At 47.3% G+C, this 22,389-nt stretch overlaps 1 protein-coding gene across 3 annotated transcripts in view; it reads right to left on the bottom strand.

The window, feature by feature from the left end:
• The window catches only part of EFHD1 (EF-hand domain family member D1), a 77,878-nt gene extending 56,711 nt beyond the window's left edge, over positions 1 to 21,167 (bottom strand). Inside the window, exons 1-2 of one of the 3 annotated variants that reach the window (XR_008716099.1) lie at positions 20,854 to 21,167; positions 13,111 to 13,368 (exon numbers count right to left, since the gene is read on the bottom strand). Coding sequence is in view for 1 of the 3 variants with exons in the window: in XM_055586475.1 (XP_055442450.1) it covers positions 20,854 to 20,885 (32 nt within the window). In the remaining 2 variants the exon portion in view is untranslated. Of the gene's footprint in view, positions 1 to 13,110; positions 13,369 to 20,853 lie in introns of those variants that run through there. The other 2 variants (XM_055586475.1, XM_055586478.1) reach the window with 2 other exon arrangements.
• Between the last annotated feature and the right edge of the window lie 1,222 nt (positions 21,168 to 22,389).

Genomic DNA, 22,389 nt, shown 5'->3' with positions numbered 1-22,389 from the left:
TTCAGTTCAGTTCAGTTCATCAGTCGTGTCCAACTCTTTGGGACCCCAAGGACTGCAGCATGCCAGGCCTCCCAGTCCATCACCAACTCCCAGGGTTTACTCAAACTCATGTCCATTGAATTGGTGATGCCATCCAACCATCTCATTCTCTGTCATCCCCTTCTCCTCCTGCCTTCAATCTTTCCCAGCATCAGGGTCTCTTCCAGTGAGTCAGTTCTTTACATCAGGTGGCCAAAGTATTGGAGCTTCAGCTTCAGCGTCAGTCCTTCCAGTGAATATTCAGGACTTATTTCCTTTAGGATGGACTGGTTGGATCTCCTTGCAGTCCAGGGGACTCTTCAAGAGTCTTCTCCAACACCACAGTGCAAAAGCATCCATTCTTCAGCGCTCAGCTTTCTTTATAGTCCAACTCTCACATCCATACATGACTACTGGAAAAGCCACAGCTTGGTTTAAGCCTGTTGAATTGGGAATGACAGTGATATCTGTGTCTAGTGGGAAGGTGGGAAGAGGAGACGAGAGCCTGGACACCTCCACCCCAGGTGACAGCCATGTAGCTCCACGCCCTGCCTGTCCTCTTTCAGCTGCCCCCAGAGTCGGGAGCCGCTGGATAAAGGGTCGCTGGCATCTCTCAACCAGCGCTCCCTCTTCTTGGACCAGGCGTGGGAAGAAATGCAGCAAAGCAGAGAGCGACCGCCAGAGGGCGCCGCCACGCCGCTCACATTCGGCCTTCAGAACGGCGAAGTTCTCCCCCCTGCAACCACCTTATCTTAATAGTGATTGTGGCGGTTCGTTGGTCCCCACCATGTCCCAGGCACTGCGCTGGCTCCTGGGGGACTTTAGTGTATTCGATGCTAAGGAAACCTCAGGCGGAGGAAATCGCTACCTTTCCAGAGGAGGACCGGAGGCTCAGAGCGGTCTAGTGACTTGCCTGAGGTCACAGCTTGCAAGCAGCAAAGCTGGCCTGACCCCCAAAGGCCGTGCCCTGCCTCCCCGCTTGCCCTGCACTCGCTCTCCCAGGGATTAAACTTCCTTGTTGAAGGTGTTTTTCTAGATGCTCAAGAGTCATAGACCACGTGCCTAAGGTAGAAGAGGGTAGGGAACTTTGGGGTCATAGTCTTGAGGACTTGGTCCCTAAGTCTTTAACATGCCCCCGAGACTGGGGGCGGTGGGAGGGGTTGGTGCAGCTTAGTGTTTGGGTCCCTGACTCTCCTGCGGAAGAAAATGGGACAAGAGACCAAGAAGGCAGGACAGTGAGACATCCAGGGAGCTGGGACACACTCTGGAGAGCAGGTCCGCTGAGGACTTCTGGGTGCCTCCCAGGCTCCTCTGTCCATGGGACTCTCCTGGCAAGAATACTGGAGTGGGTTGCCATGCCCTCCTCCAGAGATCCTCCCCATCAGGATCAGACCGCATCTCTTATGTCTTCTTTCCTGGAGAAGGAAACGGCAACCCGTTCCAGAAATTTTGCCTGGAAAATCCTATGGATGGAGGAGCCTGGTAGGCTACAGTCTATGGGGTCGCAAAGAGTGGGCCACTTCATTTTTTTTCTTTTTTCTATGTCTTCTTTACCACTAGTGCCACCTGGGAAGCCCCAGGGCTCCTTAATGGACCAAATTAGACCCACCAGGTGTTAACTCCCGGAGAAGGCAATGGCACCCCACTCCAGTACTCTTGCCTGGAAAATCCCATGGACCGAGGAGCCTGGTGCGCTGCAGTCCATGGGGTCGCTAAGAGCCGGACACGACTGAGCACCTTCACTTTCACTTTTCACTTTCCTGCATTGGAGAAGGAAATGGCAACCCACTCCAGTGTTCTTGCCTGGAGAATCCCAGGGACAGGGGAGCCTGGTGGGCTTCCATCTGTGGGGTCACACAGAGTCGGACATGACTGAAGCGACTAAGCAGCAGCAGCTGCAACAGAATTGATTAGAGAAGAATGTACACCATGGCCTTGAAAATAACATATGTTATTAAAATTTTCAGATTTTAATTCCATTAATTATTTTTAATTAATTAAAAATAAATTCTAATACATGTACAAAAATAGTCAAGAAACTTTTGAAAGAATAATTGTGATAGCAGGCTTTCTTACAGCTACTAAAATGGATTTTTAAACTATGGTTATTAAAACCATGTGTTATAGGCATAGAAAAAGCCATTCAGTGACAAAACACCTTAGGTAGTTTTATTTGTGTTTTTGCATATTGTAAATGCAGCATCACAGCTAAAAAAAATAATAAATTATCTCTAGAGGTAAAAGAAAAAAAAGAAACAATCATTTAGATCCAAGAAAATTAACAGAAAATCCATAAATGGGCCCATGAAATGTGTGTTTTGGACTGTGGTGTTGGAGAAGACTCTTGAGAGTCACTTGGACTTCAAGGAGATCAAACCAGTCCATCCTAAAGGAAATGAGTCCTGACTATTCATTGGAAGGACTGATGCTGAAGCTGAAACTCCAATACCTTGGCCATTTGATGCTGAGAGCAGACTTATTGGAAAAAACCCTGTTACTGGGAAAGATTGAAGGAAGGAGGAGAAGGGGGCTACAGAGGATGAGATGGTTGGATGGCATCACCGATTCAATGGACGTGAGTTTGCACAACATCCAGGAGCTGGTGAAAGACAGGGAAGCCTGGCGTGCTGCGGTCCATGGGGTCACAACGAGTAGGACACGACTGAGAGACTGAACAACAACAAAATATGTGATAAGGGGAGCATTCAAGTTCTTGGGGGAGAATCTTTAACAAATGGTGTCTTTAAAAACCTGGCTACTGGGACTTTTTGGTGGTCCAGTGGTTGAGACTTTGCCTTCCAATTCTGGGAGTGAAGGTTCCATCTCTGGTCAGAAGACTAAGATCGCACATGCCTTGATGCCAACAAAACAAAACTAAACAGAAGTAAGATGCTAATAAATTCAATTAAGACTTTGAAGAAAACTTGGCTAACATCATAGACTGAAAATATGGTTAAATGCCTATCTAATATCTAAAGCCAAATTTATTCCAGATTTACTAAGATTTAAATGCAAAAGAAAAAACAAAATAAAAAGCAGCAGTTTTACTGGAAGAAAATATGCTTGGCTAAAGATTCAAAACTTTGAAATAGAAGAACTAAGCAAAAGCTAACATCAAAAAGAAAAAATTGATAAACTTAACCAGGTAAAAAAATTAAATATACGATAAACAAAATTCAAAAAGATGACATTCTGGGGGAAATATTTGCAACACCTATGACAAGAGAATAGTATATTTAATCTCTAAAGAGCTCTTTAGAAATCAATTAAAATGTTTATTTTAGTAGAAAAACTGTCATAAGCAGGCAATTTACAAAAGAAAAAATATATGAATACCCAACAAATACAGTGTCAAAATTATATGTGAGGACCACATATAATTGAACTTTCACCTGAAAGTAATTTCACTTATCAAATTGCCAAGATTTTAAAAAATGATAGTAAGACCCAGAGTAGGAGAATGTGTAAAAGATAGGTATTTTCTGGGGGGCAGTTTGCTGGTACATGTCAAAAGCCTTTCAAAGGTGTGTAGACCACGGTGTGATTCCCAGTATCCCTGACATCCCTGCCCTGTACTGTGAAGAAACCAGGGGAGGGCAGGCGGCAGGAGGGGTCATTTTAGTCCAACTGGGATAAATTCAGCCTCTTGCCACAGCAATGGCCAAGTAACCCACTTCCCGTGGCCAAATGTCTGGTTTGGTCTGGCCGCTTTATCCAAATCAAGCCAGAGAGACTCAAGGGAGATTTCTGGGACTCCTGGGAAGGAGTCCTTGTTCTTTAGCCAGAGCTCCTAGATGTGCTCTCCACCCTCTTCTGGAAGAAACGGAGCACACTGCCAACCCAGGAAGTGCTGCAGCCACTTTGCCACAATGAGGGGCGCTGCAAGCTGTCCTGAGGGAGGCAGACTGCAGAGAAGGATTGGGTCCTTGGTGATGTTAGGGGAGCAGCGAATCACAGCAACCCTGAAGCCTGCTCTACCTCTGGACATTCTGGTTTTGTGTGTCAGGGAATCTCCTCTTATCGTTTGGTTTGCGTTTTCCTAGAAGCCATCCTAGAGCAAGGATTCAGGGTAAGTGGCTTATTTGAAAAGTGATTCCAGGCAACACCAGCAGGAGAGTGTGGAAGTGACACAGGGGAGGGAAGTATTTTTTTGTTTTTAAAATAGCATTTCACTTATTTATTGGCCACACCAGTGAGGCACTCAGGATCTTAATTCCCTGACCAGGAATCAAACCCACCTTGCTTTCTGCTATTGAAGCATGGAGTCTTAACCACTGGGCTACCAGGGAAGTTCCAGGGAAGTGTGTTTTATGAAGCCACTTCAGGGAGGCACATTGAGTAAATACACTTACATGTAACTGTTATTAAAATTTGTGCAAAAAATAAAGTTAATGCCTTTGGTGACAGCAAAAATATTGGAAATAAACTAACATCCAACCACAGGGACTATCGAGTGCATTACAGCAGTTTACACAGCAAATTATTATGTAGCCATTAAAATGTCCACAACCGCAGGAATGTAACCATTGGAAGATGTTCACAGTTCATTGCTGAACAAACAGAGCCAGTTACTAGACAAAAAGCACAATTGTGACATTGTCAGTTTCCTAGTTTTGTTCCTGTGATATCTTTGTGCAAAATGTTACCACTGGCGGAAGCTGGGTGAAGGGCACTGGGGACCTCTCTCTACTATTTCTGCAATGCCCTGTGAGTCTATAATTATTTTAAAAGAAAATGTGAAAACAAGAAAAAGATGCACTGCAGATGGTGACTGCAGCCATGAAACTGAAAAATGCTTGCTTCTTGGAAGAAAAGCTATAACAAACCTAGAGAGCATATTGAAAAGCAGAGACATTACTTTGCCTCCAAAGGTGCGTACAGTCAAAGCTATGATTTTTCCAGTTGTCATGTATGGATGTGACAGTTGGACTGTAAAGAAAGCTGAGGGCCGAAGAATTGATGCTTTCCAACTGTGGCGCTGGAGAAGACTCTTGAGAGTCCCTTGGACGGCAAGGAAATCAAATCAGTTCAGTTCAGTTCAGTTCAGTCGCTCAGTCGTGTCCAACTCTTTGCAACCCCATAAATTGCAGCACGCCAGGTCTCCCTGTCCATCACCAACTCCCGGAGTTCACTCAGACTCACGTCCATCGAGTCAGTGATGCCATCCAGCCATCTCATCCTCTGTCGTCCCCTTCTCCTCCTGCCCCCAATCCCTCCCAGCATCAGAGTCTTTTCCAATGAGTCAACTCTTCGCATGAGGTGGCCAAAGGACTGGAGTTTCAGCTTTAACATCATTCCTTCCAATGAACACCCAGGACTGATCTCCTTTAAAATGGACTGGTTGGATCTCCTTGCAGTCCAAGAGACTCTCAAGAGTCTTCTTCAACGCCACAATTCAAAAGCATCAATTCTTCGGCACTCAGCTTTCTTCACAGTCCAACTCTCACATCCATACATGACCACTGGAAAAACCATAGCCTTGACTAGACGGACCTTTGTTGGCAAAGTAATGTCTCTGCTTTTCAATAAGCTATCTAGGTTGGTCATAACTTTCCTTCCAAGGAGTAAGTGTCTTTTAATTTCATGGCTGCAATCACCATCTGCAGTGATTTTGGAGCCAAAAATAAATAAATAAATAAATAAATAAAGTCTGACACTGTTTCCACTGTTTCCCCATCTATTTCCCATGAAGTGATGGGACCAGATGCCATGATCTTAGTTTTCTGAATCAAATCAGTCCATCCTAAAGGAAATCAACCCTGTATATTCATTGGAAGCAGTGATATTGAAGCTGAAACTCTAATACTTTGGCCACCTGATGCAAAGAGCTGACTCACTGGAAAAGACCTTGATGCTGGGAAAGATTGAAGGCAGGAGGAGAAGAGAATGACGGAGGACAAGATGATTGGATGGCATCACCAACTCAATGGACATGAGTTTGAGCAAGCTCCAGGAGATGGTGAAGGACAGGGAAGCCCGGTGTGCTGCAGTCCATGGGGTCACAAAGAGTTGGACACAACTGAGCTACTGAACAACAACAGAATAATCCCATTTGTTAGAAATCTCTAACATGTATGTGTGTATATAGTAAAGGTTTCACATACCTTGGTAGTTAAAATGTTTTTCTGAGATAATGGATTTTTCTAGATCACCTCACCCCTTTTTGTACTTCCTGTAACAGAGCAGTTTTAGGTTTACAGGAAAATTTGAGCAAAAGTTAGACAGTTGCCAGATCCTCTCTACCAACCTCCCCAACTTCCCGTATTTTTCACATCTTAGTTAGTGTAGCGTATTTGTCACAATTGACAAGCCAGTGTTGGTACATTATTATTAAACTAAAGTCCCTACCTTACATTAGGCTTCACTCTTGGTGTTGCACATCCTGTGGATTTTGACAGCTGTATCATAAGCTTACCCACTCTTACAGTATCATACGGAAGTTTCACTGCCCTAGAAATCCTGTGCACCTACGTTATCCTCCCCTCTCCCCTGCAACCACTAATTTTTTTTTGTTTTTGCTGTCTCCATAATTTTATCTTTTCCCGCATGTCATGGAAACACATGGTATGTAGCCTTTTCAGACTGGCGTCTTTCATTTAGTAATATGCATTTAAGTTTCCTTCATGTCCTTTCATAGCTCGATAGTTCATTTCTTTTTATGTTACTTAATAACATCCCTCTGTATAGATGCAGCAGTTTGTTTATCTATTGAGCACTTTTTAAAATAAAAAAAACCAAACCCTTCCTTAGAAAGAGTATAAAGCATATTCAAAGGAGAATGAGACTGTGTGGTGGAGGCACCATATGATGGTGCTGTGGGCTGGGAGGACTGGGCACAGCTGGGCATTCCAGGGGCAGGCGTCAGCTTGCCTGGGCTGCAGAGGGGACTGCGGAAGGAAGGGCATTGGAGGAGGTGCTTCGCTGGAGCCCTGGGCCTCTGGGTCCTGGGAGAGAGGGTGGAGGCATGACAGGTGCTGGAGCGGTTAGGTCTTATGTTGCTTTGTGTTGACCTGTATCTTGAAGAATTTCCTGCTCAGCTTAGGGTGGGTTTCAAACCACTCATCCTACCCCTTCCTAGCAGCTGTAGCCTGGAAAAGCTCACCACCGAGCCATCATTTTATAAATACGCTGTAAGAATTTCCCAGGGGCTCAGAGTCTGGACATTTAGCACCTTTGTGGCCAAACTGGCAGGGTGCTGGTTGTCACTGGGGCTGGGGTGTAATTCACCAGCCAGCAACAGGCTGAGAGCCTGATGCCACTGCATCTCCAGCAGTAGGGTGCCTGTAGGAGTTGGCAGAAAAGTCACCCCTTCACTTCTAAAAGTGTCAGATCCCAGGAATGACTGTGGCCTTAAAGGCCATCTGGTCTACCCTGGAGTGGGCTATATCTTCATGGTAAATCCCCCAAATACGTGACCTTGCGGCCTCTGCTCGTTCACCTGCACTGCCCGCACAGTCACTCCATCTACAGACAGCTCAAATTATCAGGAAGCTCTTCTGAAACCGAAAGCCTGTCTCATCTACCCAGAGGTCCTGGTTCCATGGCACAAGGCCACTTTTCCATAGTCAGTGAGCCATTTGAAGCCCTTCACTTATTGACATTCCTTTCTGCAGACTAGAGGACTTCTGTGGCCACCCTCCTCCCCACCAGACCCACCATCTGTGTTAACCCGGTGTGTAGTTAGCTAGAGTCTCTTCTTCCAGAGAACCGAATAGGGTTCTGTCTCCAGTTGTCAGCACGCCTTCTATCTCCTGCCTGGCTTGGGGCCAGGCATCCATGATTTCTGGGCTCTTGTCTGCTCCCATGCTGCTGGGCCCATCCTTTCCATGCTGGGGAGACAGTTCGATCTTCCTCTGACAATACGATTTTGCACCAATTGGCCCTTATTCCTTTTATGCTTAGATCCCTGGATTGGGAAGATCCCGTGGAGAAGGGAAAGCCTACCCACTCCAGTGTTCTGGCCTGGAGAATTCCATGGACTGTATAGTTTATGGGGTCACAAAGAGTCAGACATGACTGAGCAACTTTCACTTTCACCAATTAAACGATCCTTTCTGTTGCCCATGATGTTGGCGGGCCTGCGCTCATTTGGGACTTGCATCTTACCGATGGTTGTTCTAGAGGTCCAATCTTGGTATGGTGCCCTTTTCCTGCCTTTCCCCCTGGTATGGTTTACCTGTGACTACCTTACCAAGCCTTAAGTTGGGAGAAGACAGTCTTACCATTGGCCCATCAGCCGGTGGGGTGCCTCCTTCCTTTTGGGCTCCAGTCCCCTGCCTTGTGTGGCCCACCCAGAGCCCTTGCAGGGCTGGTGGGGGGAACCTGTGAGGCTCCTTGATGGGAAGGGCTCTGCCTTCCTCTCCTGGGGCTCCCACCTTGTCTTCTTTCTGCTGGCCCTTCAGGAACCACACCTGCTCTCTAGGACCCCTTTCTTTACCTTCTGCTCCTTTGGGTCTTCCTGTTCCTCCCCTCCCACTGTGGTTAGGGTGGGGGGTGGTCCTGTTCAGCTTTATAAGCATTTTTTAAAATCTGAGCTCATGGAAATATTTCCCTTGTGTCAAGTGGGGCTTATGTTGATTTACTGTCAGGCTGGAAACCTACAGCAATTGCAGCCTGGGTGCTGACTTAGGACAGGCATTGGGGAAGGTGGAGGCTGGTGCGTGGAAAACAGGCAGCTTCCCTGAGTAACAGGCCTGCGGGCGTTCCCCGGGTGCTGGCACTGATGGAGCTGCTGGAACCTGCTCTGGGGAGCAGGAACCTGGGCACCACCATAGAGCAAGATCTGGGTGTTCAAGCCAAGCATCGCCCCTCGAGAAACTTCTTGGGCTTCTTATTTTGAAATAATTTTAGATTTATGCAAGAGTTGCAGAAATAGTACATAAAGTTCCCGTATCCCTTCACCTGGCTTCCCCTAATATAACCATGGTACACTGATCAGAACTAAGAAGTAAGCATTAGTACACTGCTTTAGGAGGGGGGGCATGCATGTGGCATGTGAAATCTTAGTTCCCCTACCAGGGATCAAACCTGTGCCTCCTGCAGTGGAAGCACAGAGTTCTAACATCTGGACCCCCAGGGAATTCCCTGATACATTTTGAGGTGCTAAGTCGCTTCAGCCGTGTCTAACTCTTTGCAACCCTATGGACTGTAGCCCACCAGGCTCTTCTGTCCATGGGATTCTCCAGACAAGAATACTGGAGTGCACTGCCATGCCCTCTTCCAGGGGCTCTTCCTGACCCAGGGATCGAACCCCCATCTCTTACATCTCCTGCATTGGCAGGTGGGCTCTTTACCACTAATGCCACCTGGGAAGCCCTCCCTGATACATTCCTCTTTACAAAACCTCAGGCTTTCTTCAGATTTCCCCACGTTTTCCATTGGTGTCCTCTTTTTTCTTGTCCAGGATTCCACATTAATCAGTCATCGTATCTCCTTCCTCTCCCTCAATCTGACAGTTTCTGGATCTTTCCTTTTCTTTCATGATGCTGACACTTTGGAATAGTACTGGTCAAGTATTTTGGTATTGTGTAGGCTGTCTCTCAGTGTGGATTTGTCTGATGTTTTCTCATGAGTAGCCAGGTTATGAATTTGGGGGGAAAGACATCAGAGATGAAGTGTCCTCGACACTTATCAGCACACATGGCGTCAACATGACCCAGTGGTGCCATGAACCTGGATCACTTGGTGAAGAGGGTCTCTGTCAGGTTTCTCCACTAACAGTTACTGTTTTTTATTTTCCACACGTTCCCTCATTAGAATGGAGTCTTTACTTTTCTTCTCCTCCTTATTCTTTTGGCAGCACCCTGTAGCTTGTGGGATCTTAGTTCCCTGAGCAGAGATTCCTACTTAGGCAGCTGGCTGACCATGGATTTCTCCAGCCGGGTGCACTTGAGTGCTGGAGAAGAGACGAGCTCTAGCCTCATCTCAGCGGTAGCAGTGTGTTCCCGAAGCTGAAGAAGCTCAGGCCAGCTTCCTTCCACCCTCAGACACCAGCACCAGGTGAGGGGCATCCACCCTGAGGCGCCCCGCCCTGGAGTCACCGCCTCCTTGGTTTTGTCTCCTTTAGGCCTTGTTAGTGGCTGAGTCAACAATTCGATCATATTTTTAAAATAACTTGCCTGGTTTGTGTCTCCACTTGAATCGTGACAGATGGACAGAAAGGAAATTTCTGTCTATTGAAATGCAGTCTCAAATCTAGTTTCAAATCTTCTGTAAGGCACTACATTAAGTTTCATTCTCCCCTGGTATTTCACATGGGCAATGGTCAGTGGAATGCCCCACATGTCCACCATAGCGCTAAATAAAACATTCCAGGCTAGGACCTGGGGTGGTTTCTTACTTCCAAATCTAAATCTTTGAATTCTGACATTCTTCATTCCAAATTCAGAATTAAAATTATTTTGGTATTAAAAATGTAAATTGTTTTGGCAGTGATTAGTATCAAGAGTCTGCCTACAATGTAGGAGACCCGGGTTCGATCCCTGGGTTGGGAAGATCCCTTGGAGAAGGAAATGGCAACCCACTCCAGTACTCTTGCCTTCAAAATCCTATGGACGGAGGAGCTTGGTAGGCTACCGTCCACAGGGTCGCAGAGAGTCGGACAAGACCGAGCAACTTCACTTTCAATATCAATTAGAGAACAGTTTTCTGACATTACATTCATGTAAATGATACTGGCAGTGTCTAGGCTCTTCCACATACTTTGTTCTGGAATGCACTTAAAGGCTCGCATGCTGAAGGGCAGAAGCAGGAAGCAAAATACTACTAGTACCCCCTTTTCCCACTGTATCAAGGAGTCCACAACCAGGTTCTTGCTGGTATTTTCCATTTATTACTGCAGTAGACAGCCGCTCTGAAAGTGCAACACTAAATCACTCTTGTCACAGCCTCTGCTCCTCCATTGGCAAAGACTTGGAAATTCATTCTTGGAGCATCATGGACCACACGAGTCTCTCTGGGTGGAAAGTTGTCACTGCCAATGTCACAGGGCACACACACACACACACACACAGATGGGAGGGTAAGAGGAGAAGAGCGCTGGCGAGGCGTGCAGCCAGTCTCTGGGGGTCCTGGGAGCAGCCCGCCTGGGCACAGCGGACGCCCCACCTGCAGCAGCCACCTCACGCGTCTGCTAGGTTGGCCCGGGCGCACCCGTCTTCCTTTCTCCCTGGAGCAGGAGACACCATAACCGCCACTGTGTCCTGGTGTCATGGGGGGCCGTGGCGTCATTAGGAATTGAAAAGATGTCACAAGCTAGTGTGGAAAACAGGTGGTTTGGAGAAACTGACTCTTCGATCTCTGATTTAAAGCCGTTAGGCAGAAGATCTGGAGAGTTCTAGGGTAAGACGCTGCCTAGCAGAAATAACTCTTGTTCTAGCCAGCATATTTTTGATGGGGAAAAATAACTTTCAAATACTGCAAAGACAAAGAGGAAGGCAGGGGGCAGGGAGTGACGTGAGCAGCTCTAGAAAACACAAGAGACTAAGAAATCAAAACGAGACCCCCCCCAAAAACCCCACAAATATGGACAACTAAGCACTCGACCTGACAAAACCTTCACTCACGAACATGTTACACACATATGCACCCGCACGCACACGCTGACAGGCAGGTAGACGCCCAGAGGGCAAATCCAAACGTCTGCTCTCTTTGGAATTTTCATGGCAAATCTGAGTTTAGGCAGAAGTGAAGACCTCCCTGGGGTCTAAACTCAGGAGGCAGCCTGTCCCCTGCTTGGGCCAACGCCGCTCCTGTATTTGTCTGAGCCCTTCACAACTGTCTGGGCTCTAGAGTTTATTCTTCATACTCCTGGAGTTTAAACCCCTGCTAGACCTTCTCTAACTTCACCTGCAATGGAAGCACCTCCCTTTTGGCCCCTATATGCCTCTGTTTTTGAGAATAAGCACCCCAAGTCAGTGGTAATGAGAGAGTGTTCAGAAGCTGGAAAGTAGGAAGAGTAATATCAATACCAGAAGGAAATGCCTGTTACTCTCCTATGATTTCTCTGAGACCAGGTGGCCAAGGCCCCCGGCCTGCAAGTACAGGTTTTAGGGGAGGCCTTAATTTAAGGTACTGCAATCTGTGCTCACAAGAGCCAAGTAAGATGGTGCTCCTTGGAGGCTGCCGAGGACTGGTCCTCGGTACTTATTCCAACCCTGGGTGCTCCCTGACTCCCTGACTTCAGTCCTTCTGGAGTCAGATCACCCGGCTTCTCTGGCATGTGCCTGGTCATTTTCAGAGCCTGTCTGCAGCAGCCCACAAGGTCTGCGATGGGCTTCCTGGATCAGCACAGACCAGCTGACACTTTACCAGGTGATGAGGACAGACAGCAGGTTTCCCCACCACTGCAGACAGGGAGAGTCATGCAAAGAAAGCTGTCCATCACGGTCACCTTTTCTCCAGATGTCCCAGTTTCGAGATCATAGAACTGACCATGTTAACACCTGGCAGCAGCCAACTTCTGCTTCCCCTCCTCCACGAGGGGGATGCAAGAACCCACAGCAACAGGCTGGACACAACAGGTCCTACCCGTCTGGGAACCTGGGTCAGAAATGGCCCTCAGCTCCAAATCCTGCCCTTGGAACCTCCAGTATAACCTCGCTCCTCATCAAACTGCAGTTTGGTGCAGTTTAATTTACAATCATACCTTCTAAGCTGCCTCAGTGAGACCTGGGTGGCCTAATGGTTACAATTCTAAGTGCAGCAGTGCCTAAAAGGAAAGAGTCCCACAGGAGGGAAGGCTGGAAGACGTAAGGCAGGAGACTACACAATCAGTAACACACGTTCCGAAAGGGTGGTCTTGGGGGACAAGGGGTGTGAAATAAACAAAACATCCCAATAATTTAATGGCAGATCTAGAAGAGAGCGTTTATAGCTATTCCGGGACTCTCCAACAAAATGCTTTTCCTGGATGCACAGGCATTCATAATACTGCTCACTCTCAGTCCAAGCTCTGGCTTATACACGTGGTCACGATGCCCTTTGTACAGCAGAGGCGAGCATGACAGAGTGCCCGGGAGGCACCTGGACAGCACACAGCAAGACCAAAGGCTGAACTCCCCCCACAGAACCCTGTTAAAAAAAAGGTCTGTCTATTACAAAGTCACGTGTTCCGTTTATTCCGCTTTATAAAGTCAGCGACGCTGGAGGGTGTCTAGAGGAATCTGTCCTTCAGGAATGAGTGCAAAAGGGGAGCACGCAGCTTGGGGACATCCCTTCGCTGAGCAGACGGAGGGGCCAGCCGGAGACCTCCCATCTGCTTCGGACAAACACGCACATACAGGAAAGGATTACTGCCAGCTTGTGTACTCTCACAAGGTGATTTCTGTATTTCGAAAGCGTGAATTGTCCCTGAGAGAAAAAAATGGGAGAAAAGAGAGCATTCAATACACAAAGAAGCAAGAGGTAAACAGGGTAAGGGACTGTTTTCTATGCCAAAAAATAGTCAATAATGAGAATGTCTGGATTATAGAACTGTTTTGGCATTTCAAATGAACTTGAGAAACTTCCCTTTCTATCCTGTCACTTCTAACCATCTTCCTGCCTGTTTCCCACTGCTATGCTAATCATTTAATTTCCAAGCTTAGAACTCTCCACTGTGCCCTTCCCTACCCACCACACGGGATATAATACAAGGAAACGTAAGATCCTCTACAACTCAACTCCTGTTAACTGGCATCCTCTTTCCCTCTCCCCACCTCTCAGAGCAACCCAGATTCCCACATCTGTGCTACATGCAAACACCACCCCTCAGCCTAAGGCACCATTCCTCCCACACCTGTTTCTTCTACTACATAGAGGGGGCCCTAGACTGGTGTCTTATTAACCTTTGTATCCTCAGCAACAATGACAAGTTGCTGGATTGATGTTAAATGAAAAAAAAAAAATGAAAGGACGGAAGAAATGTCTTCTTGCCTTATAAGTTTAGTCAAAAGTACATCAGGGGCTACCCTTTCAGGAGCAGTGAAACTACCCTCAGTGTTGGGTTCTGGTTTGCTACGACTTCAAACTCACTGACTTAAGTGAAGATATTGTTTTGAGATAAGAATGATGTGTCAGTTCAGTTCAGTTGCTCAGTCATGTCCAGCTCTTTGCAACCCCATGGACTGCAGCATGCCAGGATTCCCTGTCCATCACCAACTCCCAGAGCTTACTTAAACTCATGTCCATCAACTTGGTGATGCCATCCAACCATCTCATCCTCTGTCGTCCCCTTCTCTTCCTGCCTTCAATCTTTCCCAGCATCAGGGTCTTTTCCAATGAGTCAGTTCTTCGCATCAGGTGGCCAAAGTTTTGGAGGTTCAACTTCAGCATCAGTCCTTCCAGTGAATATTCAGGATTGATTTCCTTCAGGATTGACTGGTTGGATCTCTTTGCAGCCCAAGGGACACTCAAGAGTCTTTTCCAACACCACAGTTCAAAAGCATCAATTCTTCGGCGCTCAGCTTTCTTCACAGTCCAACTCTCACATCCATACATGACTACTGGAAAAACCATAGCCTTGACTAGACGGACCTTTGTTGGCAAAGTAAGGTCTCTCCTTTTTAATATGCTGTCTAGGTTGGTCATAACTTTTCTTCCAAGCAGCAAACATCTTTTAATTTCATGGCTACATCACTATCTGCAGTGATTTTGGAGCCCAAGAAAATAAAGTCTGTCACTGTTTCCATTGTTCCCCATGTCTCTGCCATGACACTGAATGCCATAATCTTCGTTTATTTAATGTTGAATTTTAAACCAGCTTTTACACTCTCCTCTTTCACTTTCATCAAGATGCTCTTTAGTTTTTTGCTTTCTTCCATAAGGGTGGTGTCATCTTATGACATATATGAGGTATATATGAGGTTATTGATATTTCTCCCGGCAATCTTTGACTCCAGCTTGTGCTTCTTCCAGCCCAGCATTTCGCAGGATGTACTCTGCATAGAAATCAAATAAGCAGGGTGACAATACACAGCCTCGACGTACTCCTTTCCCTATTTGGAACCAGTCTGTTGTTCCATGTCCGGTTCTAACTGTTGCTTCTTGACCTGCATACAGGTTTCTCAGGAGGCAGGTAAGGTGGCCTGGTATTCCCATCTCTTGAATAATTTTCCATGGTTTGTTGTGATCACAAGTCAAAGGCTTTAGTATAGTCAATAAAGCAGAAGTAGATGTTTTTCTGGAATTCTCTCGCTTTTTTGATGATCCAACAGATGTTGTCAGTTTGATCTCTGGTTCCTCTGCCTTTCCTATATCCAGCTTGAATGAAGTGTATCAGGATAGTATGTGTAGTCATTCATAAACACTAGCTGCTGAGTTAGCCGAGTGGCTCCTGCTGGGGGCTCATCAATAAAAACAGATAAAGAAGGAAGCATGGTGAGGACATTTAGACCACAAATACTGAGTGTAGTGTGAGGAATATCCGAGTTTCCAACTGAACAAAGCTGTCTTTTGCTGATCTTGCTCTCTGAAGATCTTGAGCCTCTCGCTCCTGCAGTGACCAGGCGACTCTTTGGTGGGCAGTGGTGTTAAACCCTGCAGCAGTCTCTGAAGAGAAGGGATATTCGCTCTGCTGTGGTAAAGCTGACTCCTTTAGCAGTCGTGGCAAAATGTTTAGCGGACCCGCAAAGATCAGCCTGCCCATCCACTAGTGCTGGAGTTTTCTAGCAACAGCTGACTTTTATTTTTGAGCTGGCAGCTGGACTTCAGTTCCTGATTGGCAAAGCCCTCTCACCCAGTGCCAATTCATGTAAAGGTACGCCTGGAACTAAATTTGGATTTTATTCCTTTCATCTCCCTATGCCTGGAACAATACTGTGAATGATCTATCACTGGTTTGGAGTATGTTACGTTATTTCTTTACTAGCTAAAAAGAGACATCAAATGCTACTGGCTTATGAAATTACTGTAACTCCCACAGTGGACCTGTGTTAAATAAACTACTGGCAAAGAAAATCTGTCTCTGAGCATATACTGTCACCCTCCAAAACAAAATACTAAGGCTCTCAGTGAACCTAAAATTCACTGATATAGACAAAAAGATAAATGGAAGGTGAATTCACAAAGATAGTAAGAATGCTGTTTAGTTTAGAGCTGGACCATCAACTTACGGATCTTTTCTGAAATCACTTTCCTGGCCCTACCCAGTCACACGGAATTTGGCAATTCTCAGGACAGGTACTAGAAGTGGTCAAACTGTAATTCAGACACAGGAATACCTCGGAGCTATTGTGGGTTTGATTCCACATCACAGCAATAAAGCAAGTATCACAAGAAATGGAGTCACACAGATTGTTTGGTTTCTCAGTGCATTTAAAAGTTATGTTGACACTACACTGTAGTCTATTAAGAGGAAATTAGCAATATGTCTAAAAAAAATACGTATCTTAATTCAAACCTTCGAGTGGACAAACTGCATGTATGCTGGGGTGCCCGCTCTGCCCATTTCATAGCCCTGGCTGCAGGATACACTCCAGAGGTCGTGCACAGCGCCACACCCAGCCCCAGCCCCTCCCTGACCAAGGCAGGACGGTGAAGGACACTGGTAGCCCAGCCTGGCCAACAACCTGTGCCTCGGTGCCTCCCTCAGGTTCTCAACCAGGCTGTGAAAGATCTTACAAGATTCAGGAGCTGGGGCAGTCAGTCATATGAGTCGCATGTAAGAAAAGCCATGAGGGAATAAAGACAATAAGCAAAAGCAGAGAAGGCCAGGAGGGGCAAAGGGGATGGAGCAGATGAGCAGAGTGGAGAGGAGAATGGGGTTTTTCGTGATGCTGCCTTCTCTTTGGTGTCCCTGGATGCCTGGGAGACCTAATGGTGCTTACAGTAACTCCTTCCCCGTTATGAAATTTGAGTCTGTAGGGTTTCCTTTTGAAGAGGGACCTGTCCTTGCATCCAAGTCCCACAGCATTCACAAGCACACGGTGTGTATCAGATACTATGGAATACCCGACACAGTCCTCTCCCTCCTTTTCGTCCAGTGGTACCAGCCCACCTGCAGTCCCCAGCCTCACCACTCATCACCTGGGCTCTCAAGGAGCTCCTCTTCCCCTACTTAACTTGTCCTTTAGGACCCAGACTAAGGGGCGCTTTCTCTTGAAAATATTCCCTGATCTCTCTCTAGGCTGAGTTAGGACCCCGTCGCCTAAACATCCCCACATCAATGTTTGCACTTGTCCTATTCTGTCAGTTTTTTTGTCTCCTGATTACAAATAGTTCACTAGTCTTTTTTTCTTCTTTTTTTTACTGCTTAGGGCCAAGACCAGAGAAGGCAACGGCACCCCACTCCAGTACTCTTGCCTGGAAACTCCCATGGACGGAGGAGCCTGGTAGGCTATAGTCCATGGGGTCGCGAAGAGTTGGACACGACTGAGTGACTTCACTTTCCCTTTTCACTTTTATGCATTGGAGAATAAAATGGCAAGCCACTCCAGTGTTCTTGCCTGGAGAATCCCAGGGACAGGGGAGCCTGGTGGGCTGCCGTCTATGGGGTTGCACAGAGTTGGACACGACTGAAGCGACTTGGCAGCAGTAGCAGCAGCAGGACCAAGACAGCTCCTAATTCTCTTCTTTAGGGCATACCCCCAGGGACTCAAACCATTTCTCTCTTCTCAGCCCTCAACTTCCCGCTATACCATCTGGGGACCTTTCCCTTCAACCTTGGTTGAAAAGGGCACAGTTGCTCTAGCCCCTCACATTTTGCTAGCTCCAAGCAAAGCATGTAAGTTCCTTTCTTTTTAGTGCTTTTGCTGCTAACCACTACTGGGAAACAGAAAAATAATAACAACAATAATTATGTCAGAGAAGAAACAATGCTATTGTGACCCCTGGTCCCCAGCTCCCGACTCCCTTCTAAAACAGTAACTAGAAACCCTAACGGACCTTCATCTAATGCTGTTATTTCTTGAGCGTAGAGCTAAGCAATCTCTCTGCTCTCCAGGACAACACTTAAGGCAAGTCATTTGCATCCTATCTTCAGAGGCTACTCTTCCCAGCTGGATGCTGGATTTGAGCAAAGATACTATCCAGGTGGAAATATCATTGCTCCTTAGACTCAGGCAGGCAATGAGCATCTGAGGCTATCCATGCTGAGTGGCGCCTGATCAGCTCACCAAGCTTCTGCCCAGGTATGTCCTCATACTCTGACTGGACAATTCATTGCAGGTAGGAAATTGGGCTAATCCACCTTCACATGTCCAGTATCAGGAAATGCAGGCGGAAAACAAACATGTTTAACACATGGATTTCTAAAATCAAGGTAATACAAGGCAGAATAATAAATGCCAAAGAAGTGGTTCAGATATTAGGTAAGAATGGGCCAAAGCTAACAAAAGGAGAACAAGGGCAAAATAATATCTGGCATCTGGATTTGAAAACCAAGTTCAATCCAGTAGGGGGTGCAGTACTTAGAAAGCATCTTAACTGTTTTACATATGAATAGGATCGATAGCAATGATACCCACTGACTTGATGGTGGAGGGAAGCGGGGGAAGGAGGGGGTGTGTGTGGGGGTTAGGTTAAATAAGGCCACACAGAAAAGGAGACTAGCACTCCTCTGTAATCGGAACCCATCAGATTAGACTAGACAAGTCCAGGTACTGGATTTGTAGGACTCTGGCAAACCAAAACATGTCCACATGTCCTTAGGAGCCACGTGGTGAAGAGTATAGAGACCAAACAAGAAACCTGTAGTCTAAAAACTGCACATTTTTGCATTAAAAAAAAAAACAAAACCCTAAGGGCTGGAGTGCTTTCTTCAATTGCTAATTTCTAAGGAAAGTTTACTTTTTCTCGTGAATAGCTAGAAGACATGTTTAAAAAAATCTGGCTCAGTATAATGAATAGTTAATAATTGGAACTAATTGAAAATGACCCAGGTTAGGGACTTCCCAGATGGTCCAGTGGTTAAGATCTCACACTTTCAATGTAGGGGGCTTGAGTTCAAACTCTGGTCAGGGAACTAAGACCCCACGAGCCACAAGGCACAGCCAAAAAAAAAAAAAGAATCCGGGTTAATTTTTGTCAAGATGTGCTTGAACCAACATTAAACAACCTGGGTATGAATCTCACCATATGTGGCCCTTCCTGTTGTGGGCAACTTATTTCATCTCAGAGAGTCTCATTTTCCTTATTTGTAAAACAAAGTAACAAGATCCCCCTTACAGGGTTGTTTGAATCAGTTAATATGTGAAAAGCAGCAAAGTGCCTATGGAAGCCATTCCTGCCATTCTCAAATTAGCTTGCTGCAGACCAAGAAATAAGAAATGATTTGGGTAGGACTGGGGCAGATGACCCATGAAGTATCTTAAGATGAAATTTTGATTTCTTTGGTTTGGTGGAGAAAGGAGTATAGGGTTGGCAGAAAGCTCCACTGAGGCAGGACTTTGATCTGGAGCTAAGAGTTGCAGGGCTTAGGATGGGGTTTTTGTTGTTCAGTCACTAAGTTGTGTCCAACTCTTGCAACCCCCTGGACTATAGCCTGCTAGGCTCCTCTGTCCATGGGATTTACCAGGCAAGAATACTGGAGTGGGTGGCCAGTTCCTTCTCCAGGGGATCTCCCTGACCCAGGGATCAAACCTGCGTCTCCTGCACTGGCAGGTGGATTCTTTACCAGTGAGCCACCAAGAAAGTCCCTCATGGTGGGGGGTGGGGCGGTGGTAGTCAGTATAAGGATGAGCTCAGCTACACAGTGGGCCACAGAAGCAAACTCCCAAAGACCTTTTTCAAGCAGTAGAGCCCTCTCAGCAATCCGGAAACATTCCTGAAGAGCTGCCAAGAGTGCTGGAATCCAGGATCTCTGAATTTGCACACCAGCACTCACTGACCTGGAAAAACGCCAAGTTCTCCTCAGCACCAGTGGGTCACAAACTAAACTAAAAGTAATTCCATTTTACATGTATATCTCACTATTTAACAATTTACAAAGTACCTTTAAGCACTGGTGAATGTGATTTCATCCTTACCACACCCAGTGCAGCAGCAACACACTAATGACTAATTCGGTTTGGGTTAACCTTAGAGACTGGGTAAATTTTCTGCTGTCAAATAACTGGTAACTGGTGGGTCTGAGACTGGAAGTCTAGGTCTTCGGAAAAGAAGATAGATTTACTGCTAGACTACTAGAAGAGAGCCAAGAACAAAAATCTACCTCCAGATAGAATCGCTGGAGGGAAATGTGCAAAAATACTATGCTTTGCACCTGCAAACTGATGCTGGAACTAGGACTCAAACAATAGATAAGATTCACCCGTTGGGCAAGAAACTGAGATCTGGGAGAGAATGTTGGAAGAGGGGGAAAGGAGGGGAAGGATACTCAGAAGATGATGAAATTTTCCTAACAGCGCAGCCGCTGGGCTAAACGCGGCAGCCACATTACCTCACTGCATCCTCGCAACTCTCGGACTTGGGCTCTGTTACGGTCCCTACTTTGCAAATGAGAAAAGAGACTCAGAGGAGAGGTGACCTGCCTAAGCCAGAGGGGTGTGTGAAAAAAACTGGATTCAGTGGCAGGGCGGCCAGGCTGCGGAAAACACCCAAATCGCCGAGGTCTCCGCCACTCCACGCGGCGGGTAACCCGCACCCGGGCGGGGCGTCCGAAAACCTTCTTCCGGGCCGCACGGCCACCTCCTGACCCCCGGACACCGCACTTCGCCCTGGGTCCGTGCGACCCTGGAGTCCCCGAGACCCCCGCAACCCTCGTCCCTAAGCCCCTCATCCCCGCTGGCCGCCCAGCCCGCTGCCCGAGTCAGAGAGCGTGGCCTGTGCCTCAGTTTGCGCCGCCCGCACTGCGGGAGGGGGTGGGCGCAGAGAACAGATTGGGGGAAGGGGCCCGGCGGGCGGCCACGCGCCACTCACGCGTCGAACTTATTCACCCTCTCTGCTAACATCGTCACCGCCTCACGGAGTGGCTTCGCTCCACCAGGTCCCTCCGCCTTGGGTCCGACAACTTCCGGTTTCTCAGAGCACAGCGGAACGTTGGCGCGTTGGGCGGGTAGGGGGCGGATATCCCGGGACGCCTTCTTCCTGCGCGAAGGCGCTCAGGTTTGGCGGCTTCGCGGCGTGAGAACGGGTCTCTGTTCCTGCCCCGGTCCTTGTTCCTGCCTGCCTCCCGCCCGGCTTAGCCAAGTGCTTCCTGTCCGTTTCCCGAGGCTAGCTCCGAGAAGGGCCGCTCCGAGTCGTTGAGGGAGCAGGATCTTGTTAGAAATCCCGACTCCACCCACGGTGGGGCTGCGCAATCCTGGACTTTCTCCTAACCTCTCTGACGCTGTTTCCTTGGTACTGACCATCCTATGCTGTAGAACCCGTATCTTCACGTTGCCTTGGGGATTGATCGAGATAATCGGTGTCAGGCTCTAGACAAAGTAGCCTTCAAGAAATGGTAGCGATTGTTTATCTTTGCTTACTTCTGCCAGGAGCTGCAGAGCTCCTTTCCACCTTCGGAGGCAGTCAGAGAAGGTGAGGCACTCACCCCAGGTGGCTGAGCTTGTAGACTGTTACAGGAATCAGCGGTGGTCCCTCCATCATCGAATTACCTGCTGCTCCAAATGCACAGCAGTGCGTGCAGCGCGCACACACGCTCTGGAGTAAATGCAATGAACCTGCTGATGAGTGATCCCGAAAGCCAGCAACCCTGGCTATTTCCGGGGTCTCTTCCCCCCACAACAATGTCCCGTTGTCAGGTGTTTGTGTGACACTGTAACATAATTTAAATCTTCACTGGCACCTTTGATCCTGTGATGAAGGTAGATAGGAACCGATATCTGTGCCCATAACAGATGAAGACACAGGTTCAGGAAGCACAAATGTGCTTGTGTCTTGTCGCCAAAGTGCCTTGTTACCAGAAGAACTCAGGGCTCAGGCTCCAGCCATACTCTCAAAGCATGGCCTTACCGAAACCTCCCCCACCCCTCTGCCCCAAAGACCAGCTAGCCACCTTGTTTCCTAACTGGGACCAGAGAGGCTGGTCAGGGTCTCCCCTCAGCTTCCCTACTTCCCGCCCTTCCTCTTCTTTGTCTTAACCATCCCTTGAAACCAGTGCAAATTCCCTGGCCTTTGAGAAGAGAAGGAAGAGGTGTCATTTTCCAAGCCATAGAACTTTCTTAGAATGTCTAAGATTGGGTCAGAGTTGGGACTTCTGAACTCCAAACCTTATTTATCCATCATTGTTCTGGCAAGCCCCTCTTACTCTAGGCCCCAATTTGCCCAACCTATACATAGGGAAATAGTGACTCTTGCTTATCCGTGATGTTATGAGGAGCTCTTGACAATGAAAAAAAGAGAGTAAAACTCATAGAATGGTGCCTACAGCCCCCAGAAAGCAGGCAGATGCCAGTTGGAGTGGACTGCCGCCCGTCTTTCGAGAGCATTGGCTGCCACTCTTCACTTCTCTCT

The sequence above is a fragment of the Bubalus kerabau genome, chromosome 6 (assembly GCF_029407905.1).
Source record: "Bubalus kerabau isolate K-KA32 ecotype Philippines breed swamp buffalo chromosome 6, PCC_UOA_SB_1v2, whole genome shotgun sequence".
NCBI classification, from domain to species: Eukaryota; Metazoa; Chordata; class Mammalia; order Artiodactyla; family Bovidae; genus Bubalus; species Bubalus kerabau.
Note: the sequence above shows the minus strand (reverse complement) of the source record. Positions and strands in the feature narration are given on the sequence as shown.